This window comes from Podarcis cretensis, assembly GCF_951804945.1.
Source record: "Podarcis cretensis genome assembly, chromosome: 6".
In the NCBI taxonomy this organism is placed as follows: Eukaryota; Metazoa; Chordata; class Lepidosauria; order Squamata; family Lacertidae; genus Podarcis; species Podarcis cretensis.
This window is the reverse complement of record NC_137175.1, coordinates 71,173,233-71,186,619: the sequence shown is the minus strand read 5'-3', so window position 1 is coordinate 71,186,619 and position 13,387 is coordinate 71,173,233. Positions and strand designations below refer to the sequence as shown.

At 42.5% G+C, this 13,387-nt stretch overlaps 1 protein-coding gene across 4 annotated transcripts in view; it reads left to right on the top strand.

Moving 5' to 3' along the window:
• TTLL7 (tubulin tyrosine ligase like 7) overlaps window positions 1-13,387 on the top strand; it is an 81,966-nt gene that overhangs the window by 36,590 nt on the left and 31,989 nt on the right. For all 4 annotated transcript variants that reach the window (XM_079981272.1, XM_079981270.1, XM_079981271.1 and 1 more), the window contains 4 exons: window positions 4,816-5,032; window positions 6,949-7,113; window positions 7,593-7,751; window positions 11,469-11,563. In XM_079981272.1, coding sequence (XP_079837398.1) covers window positions 4,816-5,032; window positions 6,949-7,113; window positions 7,593-7,751; window positions 11,469-11,563 — 636 coding nt within the window. The remainder of the gene's footprint in view (window positions 1-4,815; window positions 5,033-6,948; window positions 7,114-7,592; window positions 7,752-11,468; window positions 11,564-13,387) is intronic.

The following is a 13,387-nucleotide window of genomic DNA, read 5'->3' as shown; positions in this document are numbered from 1 at the left end:
AACACCCACTGGTTCCTTTAGATGGAGAATGAATGACACCTTGTTTAGAGACTCTGAAATTGTGAAAAAGGCCCAAAAAACACTAAAAGACTACTTTGAGATAAATTTGAAGACTACCGTGGAGAAAAGAGTAATCTGGGATGCAAGTAAAGCCGTAATGAGGGGGTTTCTGATCCAGCAAAATGCTATAAAGAGGAAACTTCAAGAGGAGAAGAAAGAAAAGATTTTAGAGAAAATTAGAGAAGGCGAGAAGAGATTAAGGACTAAACCTAAGTCACAGGACATTCTACGAGAAATTAAATTACATCAGGCACAATACTTGAAAATGGTTAACCAGGATATAGAATGGAAAATTAAACAAATGAGACAAAAAACCTTCGAATCGGCCAATAAGTGTGGAAAGCTGCTAGCTTGGCAGCTGAAGAAAAGACAGAAATTAAATACTGTTACCAATCTTGAAGTAAATGGACGAAATATACAAAACCCACGGGAGATTCAAGACTGCTTCCAGAGATACTTTAAACAACTGTATTCACAAGGGCCACAGAATGAGATTAAAATCGAGAAATTTTTGGAAACAAATGGATTACAAAAAATTTCTCAAGAGAATAAATTAATATTGAACGACAAAATTTCTGAACAGGAGGTTGAAGGTGCCATTAAGAACCTGCAACTAGGCAAGTCTCCAGGCCCGGATGGGCTAACCTCCAAATACTACAAAGACATGAAAGATTACTTAATTCAACCTCTAATGGAGGTTGGCAATGAAATTATGGAAGGGAAAAGAGCGCCGGAGTCGTGGAAAGAAGCTTACATCACGCTTATACCGAAAAATGAGATAGAAAAGACACAACTAAAGAACTACCGCCCCATATCCCTACTTAATGTGGATTATAAAATTTTTGCTGATATTTTAGCTAGAAGATTGAAAAAAGTTTTAGCAACAATGATTCATAAAGACCAAGCTGGCTTTCTCCCAGGCAGACAATTGTCAAATAACACGAGAAATTTAATTGACATTTTAGAAAAGCTACAAGTTAATATAAATACAAAAGCTGTTTTAATATTTATTGATGCGGAGAAAGCCTTTGACAATATTTCGTGGAGCTTTATGAGGAAAAATTTGCAAGGGATGGGGGTTGGAGAAAGGTTTGGAAACGGTATAGGCGCGATTTACTCAGAACAGAAGGCGAAATTAATAGTGAATAATGCAGTAACGGAAGAAGTTAAGATAGAGAAAGGGACACGACAAGGCTGCCCAATTTCCCCTTTGCTTTTTATTTCAGTCCTGGAGGTCTTGCTGAATATGATTAGAAGGGACCAACAGATTCAGGGTATACAGGTCGGAGTTAAACACTATAAACTTAAAGCCTATGCAGATGACCTAGTACTGACGCTACAGGAGCCAATCCCTAGTTCTAAAAGAGCACTGGAAATAATACAAGAATTTGGTCGGGTGGCAGGTTTTAAATTGAATAAATCAAAAACTATGGTTTTAGAGAAAAATTTGACAGCAGTAGAGAAGGAAAGGTTTCAGGAAGAAACAGGTTTAATATTGGTGAAAAAAGTGAAATACCTAGGGGTGAACTTGACTTCGAAGAATGTAAATTTATTTAAAGATAATTATGAGAAGTGTTGGTCAGAAGTGAAAAAAGATCTTGAAATTTGGACAAACTTGAAACTTTCCTTACTGGGTAGAATTGCTGTTATCAAAATGAATGTATTGCCAAGAATGTTGTTTTTGTTCCAGACGCTACAAATCATTGACAAAATGGACTGTTTTGAGAAGTGGCAAAAAGAAATTTCTAGATTTGTCTGGCAGGGCAAAAAGCCCAGAATAAAATACAAAATTCTTACTGACGCAAAGGAAAGAGGGGGGTTTGCCCTGCCGGACTTTAAGTTATATTATGAAGCAGCAGCTTTTTGCTGGCTGAAGGATTGGCTACTTCTTGAAAACACGGATATTTTGGATTTGGAAGGATATGATAACGTTTTTGGGTGGCATGCATATTTGTGGTACGGTAAGGCTAAAGTGTACAAGACATTTAAAAACCATATTGTCAGGAAAGCATTGTTTAATGTCTGGATGAAATATAAAGATTTATTGGAAAATAAAACCCCTAGGTGGCTCTCACCTATGGAAGCAAAGGCCTTAAAAAAGCTTAATATGGAATCTAATTGGCCAAAATATTGGGAAATTCTGGAGCAGGAGGGAGATAAAATGAAATTGCAAAGCTATGAGAAACTTAAGGATAAGGTGCGAGACTGGTTACATTATTTTCAAATAAGAGAGGCCTATCATTTGGACAGGAAAATTGGCTTCCAGGTGGAAAAATCAAAGTTGGAAACAGAATTGTTAGAACCCAATGCTAAGATATTGTCGAGAATGTATAACTTGCTGTTGAAGTGGAATACTGAGGATGAAACGGTAAAATCTGCTATGATAAAATGGGCACAAGACGCTGGTCATAACATTATGTTTGTTGACTGGGAACAGTTGTGGACCACCGGTATGAAATTCACGGCATGTAATGCCTTAAGAGAGAATATTATGAAAATGATATATAGGTGGTACATGACCCCAGTCAAACTTGCAAAAATCTACCATTTGCCCGATAATAAATGTTGGAAATGCAAAGAAACTGAAGGGACATTCTTTCACCTTTGGTGGACGTGCCCAAGGATCAAGGCTTTCTGGGAGATGATATATAATGAACTGAAAAAGGTATTTAATTATACCTTCTTGAAGAAACCAGAGGCCTTTCTTCTGGGCATGGTCGGCCAATTGGTGCCAAAGAAGGATAGAACTTTCTTTATGTACGCTACAGCAGCAGCAAGAATACTCATCGCAAAGTATTGGAAGACACAAGATCTACCCACTCTGGAAGAATGGCAGATGCAAGTAATAGACTATATGGAACTGGCTGAAATGACTGGCAGAATTCGAGATCAAGGAGAAGAGCAGGTGGAAGAGGACTGGAAGAAGTTTAAAGTCTATCTACAAAAACACTGTAAAATCTTTGAATGTTGAGGACATTGAAAAGGAAAGAAGGGGTTCTAGTGACTGAGTTAAATAAGAGCACAAAGGGAGGGATCAAGAATCAAAATGAACAAAGATTGAGCTTGCTGAACTAATTATTACATAGAATACAAGATCGGGAGGCGGGTGGAAGTAAGGAAAATAAGGTTTTGAAGGTTATAATTGGAAAGTGAGGGATTTCTTTTTGTTTTTTTATGTTAAAATTTCCTTTTTTCTCTTCTTTTTTTTGTCTATGTTTTCTTTTCTTTTGCAATGTTTGTGAAAACTTTTCTTTTTGTAATGTTTGTGAAAATTTGCTTTTTTTGTTTTTTGTTTGTGAAAAATGCAATAAAAATTATTTAAAAAAAAAAAAAAGAAATAATTAATGCTCGTTTCCAGCATGGTTTCTTTTAAATAAAGCTTCAACCATTTTCCAGGGCAGGATTTTTTTAAAGGTAAATATGTGGGAGGCCACGTGACCCGGAAGTGTCTCCGGACAGCGCTGGCCCCTGGCCTCTTAAGTGAGATGGGCGCACAACCCCAGAGTCTGTCAAGACTGGCCCGTACGGGCAGGGGTACCTTTACCTTTACCTTTATGTGGGAGGCCAGGGACACGGGTGGCGCTGTGGGTTAAATCACAGAGCCTAGGACTTGCTGATCAGAAGGTCGGCGGTTCGAATCCCCGTGACGGAGTGAGCTCCCATTGCTTGGTCCCAGCTCCTGCCAACCTAGCAGATCGAAAGCACGTCAAAGTGCAAGTAGATAAATAGGTACCGCTCTGGCGGGAAGGTAAACGGTGTTTCCGTGTGCTGCTCTGGTTCGCCAGAAGTGGCTTAGTCATGCTGGCCACATGACCCAGAAGCTGTACACCGGCTCCCTCGGCCAATAAAGCGAGATGAGCGCCGCAACCCCAGAGTCGGCCAGGACTGGACCTAATGGTTAGGGGTCCCTTTACCTTTTTATGTGAGAGGCCATAGAAACGTAATTGATGGCACTCATAACAAAGCAGCTGGATAGACTGTCTGGAGAACCTTATGACTTAAAAAGCTAATTTAATTCCTTAACTTGTTGATTTTACTGCAGTCAATGAGCACAATCTCTAGTGGTGACAATGAAGCCACACACGAAGGGATCACCATTGCACCCTTGGTCCTAAATGTGTTGGAGATCATTTTGCATTGCTTTAGTATAAAACCAGGCCTCGAAAGCAAGGGGACTTATCTGAGCTCTTGGGAACACCAGAACATGCGGCTGACAATTCAAAGTGTTAGTGCTAACCTTTAAATCCCTAAATGGCTTTGGCCCTGTATACCTGAAGGAGCGTCTCTCACTGAGAGAAGTGAGGTCACAGAGAACCAGGTCGAGGGCCTTCTCGGTAATGGCACCCACCCTGTTGAACTCCCTCCCATCAGATGTCAAGGAGATAAAGAACTATCTGACTTTTAGCAGACACCTGAAGGCAGCCCTGTATAGGGAAGTTTTGTGTTTGTCGTATTGTGTTTTAATTTGTTGGAAGCAGCCCAGAGTGGCTGGGGTAACCCAGTCAGATGGGCAGCATATAAATAAGTTGTTGTTAGTTGTGTATGGCCTTAGACACCCTTTGCTAGCTTAGTGCCCTCTAGACATTACTGGACTACAACATCTGGAGAGCACCATGTTGATGTCTTGTTAAAGCAAGTTACAAACCTCAGTTTCTGAACTGTTGGGGTCAAATGATCTGTCAAAGCTGTAATTGTATTTCTGAGGGTTTACTTAACTTTCTGTGTTTAAAACTTATCTTTGTGCCTTTTAACCAGGATCTCCCTTACAAGAAATGCAGAGAAGCTTCATTCTCAGGAACACCTCATAGTCCAGGAATATCTTGACAAGCCCTTTCTTATTGAAGGCTACAAATTTGATCTAAGAGTGTACATTTTGGTGACTTCCTGTGATCCCTTAAAAATATTTTTATATCATGACGGGCTAGTGAGGATGGGCACAGAGCTGTATCATCCCCCCAACGATTCAAATCTGGTAAGTGGTTCTTAGGATCAAATGAAACACTTCTGAGTGCAGCACAAAATAGTTTAGGTGCCAGAAGAGGAAACAGTGCACAATTTAGTTAGGCAAATTCTAGTCCTTGTTCACCCGGGCCACCTTGTGTTGGAGCCTGTGATGCACACCAGCAAGCTAAAAAGATATAGACTCGGAAAACGCTGTTCACGTCTTCCTTCAGGATCACACGTTTAACATTTTGTTGTGTGTGGAAACAAGGCTATGCCTACGGACTCCACCCCCCTAACCATCCCTGCTAACCTCCTAACCATCTATGTACTGGGAAGGTCTGAAATGGGAGGTGGGGAACTTTCTCTGAATTTGTAATCTCTACTGTGACTTGGAACCATGCAAAAAGAACAGACTCCCCCCTTCAAGCCTTTTTCCAGTCCGTGGACAACACAAGTGTGTCGTGACCTTCAGCTCTAACTTTTCACCGTCGTGGCTGTAAATTCAGAGAGAGAATATCAAACTGGAAGAGACTCTTGTCCTTGGAAGAAGTTCCAGATGTTCCCACTGCCATGGAAACTCCAGCAGAAGAGAATCCTATGTTGTTGACATCTCTCTGGCCTTGGGATAGTTGCAATGATACAGAAAATACAAATTGTGCCTTGAGAAAGGACCATTAAGCTACATACTTGGATCTTGCAGTGGAAAGGCCTTGCCTCATTTTCTTGTTGCTATCCCAATAGCAATGTTTTCTGAGCGGCTTTCATTATCAGTAAATGTTGAAGTGCAGCTGCTAAGCTTAAAATGATGAGGCAGCAGATTTACCCAGGATTTCAAAGATTAGGGCTGCAGTCCTAATGTGTGTTGGGGGTGAAGGAGAACCAAATGCTCACCTGAGCTGCCTCATCTAGTACACTTCTAGGGTGGAAGTGAGGATACAGCAGCCATCTTGTATTTAATCATTTTCTGCTTTTAAAAAAACCAACAACCCAATTTTCCTTTCACTTGGAACAGTGGGAAAGAAATAACTATGATACCTCCTAGGTCAGCATAGTTTTCTCCTTAATTTAGTGTGTGTCTGGTGACCAGGAAGGTGTGGGATCCTTCAGATCTACCCCATTCCTTGGCCCACTCCTGACGTTGCACCTTTTGGGGGAGTTTGAACATCAGTAGGACAAGGGACACAGATGTTTTTGCAGTGGCAGGGAAGAGGCGCCAGACACTGAGTGTCCCTCTTTGTGGTCGGAGCTCTCACTCCACCCTCTTAGAGGGAAATCTTCCTATGGAAAGCAAGTATGGTGTAGTGATCAGGACAATGGACTTGGACCCGGGCGACCAGAATTCAAATTCCCAGCCAACCCATGTAATTCACCAAGTGACTTTGTACCAGTCATGAACTCTGATTCTAACCTAACAGGCAGTGCTATTGTTCTAGAGAAAGAGGTGCCAGAACTCGCAACAAACACCTCCCTCATACTCTTTGAATGGCAGTGGAGCCTACATATGGAAACTGAGTTTCCAGAGAGTTCCAGCTAGAAAATAGCCCTGCTAACAGGGCCGATGTGAGGATAATATGAGGGGGGGGGGTAATTAATTACACAACCTTGGCCTCCTGTGGGATATAACTGGCATTAATAAGTAAGTACGGTCCTTGGGACACCCTCCTAAGGACCATCATATGACTGTAGAAATGATCTTAAAAGGCCTGGAATAAAAATAAAATGGTGTTTTCCTGTCACCAGATGGAACCCAAAGGAGACAAGCAACACGCAACTTTGGAGAGAGCTGGAGGGCTAAGAGTGAGAAGGATCTTTTCCCAGTAGCCACCTGTGGCATGTCAGTTGGTGGCAGTACCCAGGGAAAGGCTTACCTCAGATTAATGTCTGTGAACTGTCTTTGTACCTGTAGCTCAGTAGCGACCCTTTCCTATCTTCCCTTCCTTTCAGAGCCAGCTGTTTATGCACCTGACCAACTACTCTGTGAATAAGCATAATGAGCGTTTTGAGCGGGACGAAACAGAAGATAAAGGCAGTAAGCGCTCTATAAAGTGGTTTACTGAGTTTCTGCAAACAAATCACCTTGACGTTTCCAAATTCTGGAATGATATTTCAGTAAGAGAAAACTAATAATGCAATAGCTGTTTTCAATGTTTATGTTGGCCTATTACAAGTGCTCCTCACTTCTTGACTTGGACTGTGACACAATCTGGTTTTTGACTCATTGCAGGTTCTTCTTTGGATGCACATTTTTATATAGCTAAATTATTTGGCAGAGTGCAAACCCGATGATGTTTCATACAAAGCCTTCTTTCAAGGCTTGAGGCTGGGAAATTGACACAAGAATCAGATTGTTTCAGCCGAGTGACAAACGCATTAAACAAAATTCAGTTTGTTTATGTGCTCTTGTGATTTAGGGTGAAACCAGCTGTTGATTAGATTCCTTAATTCTGCACAGTCAGTCTTGTCTCTTGTATTTGAATGTGTATTGCTTAATGCCTTTTGGTGATCTAAAGCGAAACGAAACAAAATAACACCTAGATAAATAACGATGCTGCTTTCCCCATCTCTCTCTTCTCTGCACAATCCCCCAGGAACTAGTGGTGAAGACACTCATAGTAGCAGAGCCCCATGTCCTTCACGCTTACCGTATGTGTAGGCCAGGACAGTCTCCAGGAAGTGACAGTGTTTGCTTTGAAGTTCTGGGGTTTGATATCCTGCTGGACAGAAAACTCAAGCCATGGCTCCTAGAGGTAAGTTGCTTTGAAATAGTAGCAATAATAAGACAAGAACATTAAAGGGTTTGATACTTAAAGCCCATTTGGAGGTCTTTAAAAGAGGACTAGACATGGAGGAGAAGACTATCATCAGCCACTATTCATGATGGCTATGTTCTGCCTCCACTGTAGAACACCAGTTGCTAGGAATCACATTTGGAGAAAGCTCTGCTGCACTCAGGTCTTGCTTTGGTTGGCCACAGTGAGGTCATTGTGCTGGACTAGATGGACCATTGGTCTGGAGATGCAATGAGGTTGAGGGAACGTTCTTTCATATGTGGTGGACCTGTAAAATGGTAAAGGGTATTGGGAAATAATCCATAATGAATTGGGGGAAAATGTTTTAAAGTATACATTTCCAAAAAAAACCAGAGTCCTTTTTGTTGGGTGATAATTCAGGCGGAAATTCCCAGGTGTCAAAAAAGGTTATTTATGTATGCCACTGTTGTGGCCTGTGTTTTGTTAGCCCAAAAACGGAAAACCGAGCAAGGTCCCAGCTAAAGAAGAATGGCAACTTCAGCTGATGGAATATGCGCTGCTTGCAGACTTAACATATAGAATAAGAGAACTAAGAGAATGTATGTTTAGAGAAGATTGGAAAACGCTTATTGAATATATGGGGGGAAATTGTGTACACTTGAAAACGTTGGCAGCATTAAGATCAATTCAGTGGTGTAAATAAGTTTTGATGGAATGCCGAATGGTTTAGTTCATGTAAAATATGCAGGGATTTATGATATGCAAAATGAACCATGGAAAGAGAAGAAGGGAAGTCATTGATATGTTAACAGAAAAATGTAATAAAAATTACCAAAAATAAAATAAAATAGATGGGCTGTTGGTCTGATCCATTAGAGACCAGACATTCTTAAGAGTTTGTAAGTGTTCCAAAAAAGATGCAATGCGAAATCTCTGAACCATGTGCGAAAACAGCCAGGTCATTGAGCAAAGCTAACCCATATCATAATGGATGGCTTTTGGCAGCCCTGCATTTTATTTGCTGGGAGCAGAGAGCAGGAGAAGAGTGCAGAGGGCTGTTCCTCCAGGCTCTCCATCATTCTCATCTGTTTGGATGCTGGACTTGGTGGATCTTCTTACGTTCTCAAAAGGCTGGCCGTGTCTCAAAGCCAGCATATACCCAGTAGAGCTAATCATAGAAGGCCTTCCTGGACGAGAGCTTTTTCACAGTGCATAAAAGAGCTCAAAAGAGATGGTGATTTAAAATATGAATGGGTTTTATCAATGCTCGGGAACTCCCTTTTCACAAAACATCCCCCACGTTCAGAGGGAGCAAGTGTAGACAAGTCAAATATTTGCTCCCTCTTTGTCCTGGCCTTGTGTCTTGTTTTAAAGATGGAAGTGCTTGCACCATCTAGTGGAAGAAACATGGAAGATTATCCTGCAAGCAGAGCAATAGTGTCTCATCTGGAACATTCATTTTATTAGCTCATTTATTTCTATTAACTAATTTTATTAACCACTGGCTTGGAAAGCAGTTTTCACACATTAGTCACCATCCATGTCTATCCTGTAGTTTCTTATGAAATACTGTGTTTTGATGCATTTACCCCAAAACCACCTTTGATCCAAAATGAGAAAACCTAGTTTAAAGCTGCCTAATATACAGAGCCTAATACATCAATAGCTGCATTTCTTCAAATACACAGTCCTTTTGTTTCCATGTTGAATGCATCTGAACATGCCTCTTCAGACTCCCCGTTGTTTCTGAACTGAACTTTGGTTCAAGCGTTGATTTATTTTTATTTTTGTATTTTTTTATCGGCTGCCATGTTTTATGCAAACACTGTGTAGTACATAAGAGTGGGACAGAAATGTCCTACATGAAATCAACGAACCGGTCCTCCAGTTTACGCTGTCTAGAGCTTCCTCGCGAGAGCAGTGGTTGCATGATGTCTTTTGCTTGTAAGTGGGAGAGAGAACGCCCTTGTCAACACAAGAAATTGTCCTAGCACAGGACTAGATTGAAGAGAATGATATGCTGTGCCGTCAAAGGAGGATATGCAAAAGTTGAGAGTCAATGGCGAGTCCAGAGAGGAAGAAGACAGAGGAGGGTAAGGGCAAGAGAAGGAAGAGTGTGCAGCTGAAAACTGGATGATGAACATGGCAGGTTGGAAGCAGATTCTAGATACAGCCTTGCTCCTAGATGGACAAGTGGAAGCAGTGGCTAGGAGTGCTCATCTACGTCCACCATTCACACGTCCTTTCTTCAAGGTGCTTATAATGTATGTGATAGTCCTGTCCCAGTGGGATTGTTAACATGCCCTATTGCAGGTTTGAAAGCTTGTGTTGCTCTGGAATGCAGCTGCCACACTGTTAACTGAAGCTGGCAAAGTTAAACCCTAGAGTCCTAATATCATATGAACTCTTTTCCACGCGGGTGGCACTAAACTACTGAGCCTCTTGGGCTTGCCCATCAGAAGGTCGGCAGTTTGAATCTGTGACAGGGTGAGCTCCCGTTGCTCCCTCCCAGCTCCTGTTAACTTAGTTCAAAAGCACACCAGTGCAAGGAGATAAATAGATGCTGCTGTGACGGGAAGGTAAATGACGTTTCCGTGCGCTCTGGTTTCTGTTACGGTGTTCTGTTGCACCGGAAACGGTTTAGTCGTGCTGGCCACATGACCCGGAAAGCTGTCTGTGGACAAACGCCGGCTCCCTCAGCCTGAAAGCGAGATGAGCACCGCAACCCCATAGTTGCCTTTGACTGAACTTAACCATCTGGGGTCCTTTACCTTTTTTTTTTTTTTACTGTTTTCCACACAAAAAAGCCAAAAAAACTGAACGTGTCCCTTTTGACTTCAATGTTCCGGACAGTTTGAATGACACAGTTCAGATCTATCCAAACCTACCCAGATAATCTTCAGATGCCCTTGTGTCCCTGGGTGGACAGACACAAGAGAGAGGGCCCTCTTCGCAGTGAAGCTAAAACAGTGAATTTCCCAAGTCGAGCAGGAAGGCATTATTCATGGGCTAAGAACCCTCAATAATCAAGAAATCTGATTCGTCAGTGTTTGCACTCATGGGGATGATTCAAAGTGTGTTTTTGGTGAACACATGAAGAATCCCCATTCAGACCTTGGGGGTGAAGCTGCAGGGGGTGGGATGGGGATGTTGGGGTCTGCATGCATGCACCCCCCAATTATTGCCAAATAGTTTGAAATAATGCTTGAGAGTGTGGGTGTTTGGCATTTGAAAACTGGGTGTTATGTCTGTGTGAGAGCACAGGTAAAGGTAAAGGTAAAGGTACCCCTGCCCGTACGGGCCAGTCGTGTCCGACTCTAGGGTTGTGCGCTCATCTCACTTAAGAGGCCGGGAGCCAGCGCTGTCCGAAGACACTTCCGGGTCACGTGGCCAACGTGACGAAGCTGCTCTGGCGAGCCAGCACCAGCGCAGCACATGGAAACGCCGTTTACCTTCCTGCTATAAAGCGGTACCTATTTATCTACTTGCACTTAGGGGTGCTTTCGAACTGCTAGGTGGGCAGGAGCTGGGACCGAAAGACGGGAGCTCACCCCGCCGCGGGGATTCGAACTGCTGACCATACGATCGGCAAGACCTAGGCACTGAGGTTTTACCCACAGCGCCACCCGCGTCCCCTGTGTGAGAGCATACCTCATGGTTATTTTGTGGATTAAGACATTCCTGGAGATGTTCTGTCCTCTATAATTTTTTCAGATTAACCGAGCCCCGAGCTTTGGTACTGACCAAAAAATAGACTATGATGTGAAAAAAGGTGTCCTGCTGAATGCATTAAAGCTGCTCAATATAAGGTAAAATTAAATTTCCCCTGTTGTTCTTTTCATTAGTTATTTTTTTTGGGGGGGGGGAAGGGAATAGAGATACATTTACATCGTGATGTACCAAAGTCATTGTAAATGCTTCATAGGAAACTTGTGTTTTATGTTAAATTCTTCTGAGCCAAATTTAACATCATTCCCTCATCAGAAGATATGTTAGTTAAATCTTTTGTTTGATGCGGGAGCTGTAGAAGGCCTAGGCAACTTCTTCAGACAGCACTCTGATTTAAATTTGCTACCCACAGTAGGAAGATCTCCTGTTGGGGCTAAGTTAAGTCATGAGAGGGAGTAAAGATGGGTATATAGTGACCATAAAGATGGTAAAGGAAAAGCCTTGCTCTTTTCCTGTCATCAAAGGGAGCACACCCTTATCTCCCAAATTCTGCTTCCTTGGCACACAATACTACAGACTTTTGATGAATTGCGCTTCCCCCCTTCCCCCCTTTTTTTCTTTTTAGCTGTAGCAATATGAATTTGTCTTCATTCTTTTCTTTTATTCACTTCAATTTTGTGCTCTTTGGCTGTTTATTGAGACCTCTAAACAACTTCATTTAACAGAAGCTTTCTGGTGCCGTTTGAAAAACAAATTCCTTCAGACGTGCACATTCTGTTGGGTTAGCTCAGTGCTATGGCACTCTGAAAGGGAGTAATTAATAAATGAGAGAAAACTGCAAACGAGAGGAAAGTTTTTGCAGTTTTTGTCCTACTTTTTAGAATGCTTTCAGCTGCAAATGTTTTATGGGTGCCTCCTCCCATGTGATGCGTTTCCTTCGCTTTCCTCATTGGTGTGGATTATTTATTTGGTTCTTTAAAAAGAATAATTATATGATTGGCAGCTAGAATCGGAGCGGAAATGTAGTTAGCTTTATTTTCCTTCTGGCATGAATCGATTCCTTGTGTGGTTATTATTTTTTAAGTTGTTGTAATAAAGATGCAATAAAATACCACAACTTGATAAAACACCACCGCGAAATAGAAAACGGCAGACACATTCCCGTTCCAAGATCCTTTCTGCTGACTCCAGCTTTTACATCCCCCAAACGAAGCTTTCCAGTCCCATGCCTTTAAATTCTCCTCTTCCAGTCAAGCTCCTTTCCCTGTACCTGGCCCTGAATACCTTCCTCTGTCTTTTCCTGAACTGCTGCTCACAGAGGAGATGGGCTGAAGTGGCAGCTTCTATACCTGCCGCTGCTGCTGGCTGCTTGCCTGTTCGTCCCCAAGGGCAGGTAGATAAATGCCATTGTCCCCCCCCCCCGCCCTGCATTCTCCTGGCCTGCAGCTCATCCTCCCACTTTCTTGGATGGCGGCCTGCCTTTTCTGGCTGTCCCAGCAATCCGTTGGCAGTGGAAAGAGCTGTGCTTCAGGAAAGCAAGGCTGGTCTCTTGCTGATGTATTTCCAGTATGTATCTGAGTTCTTGGGAACACCAAAACATGTGGCCGACAATTCAAAGTGTTGGTGCTGACCTTTAAAGCCCTAATCAGGCTTGACCCTGTATACTTGAAGGAGCGTCTCTACCCCCCCCCCACTGTTTGGCCTGGACACGGAGGTCCAGCGCTGAGAGCCTTCTGGCGGTTCCCTCTCTGCGAGAAGTGAAGTTACAGGGAACCAGACAGAGGGCCTTCTCAGTAGTGGCACCCACCCTGTGGAACGTCCTTCTATCAGATATTAAGGAGATAAATAACTGTGCACCTTTTAGAATACTTCTGAAGGCAGCCCAGTATAGGGAAGTTTTTAATGTTTGATGTTTTATTATGCTTTTATAATTCTTTGAAAGCTGCCCAGAGTGGCTGGGGCCA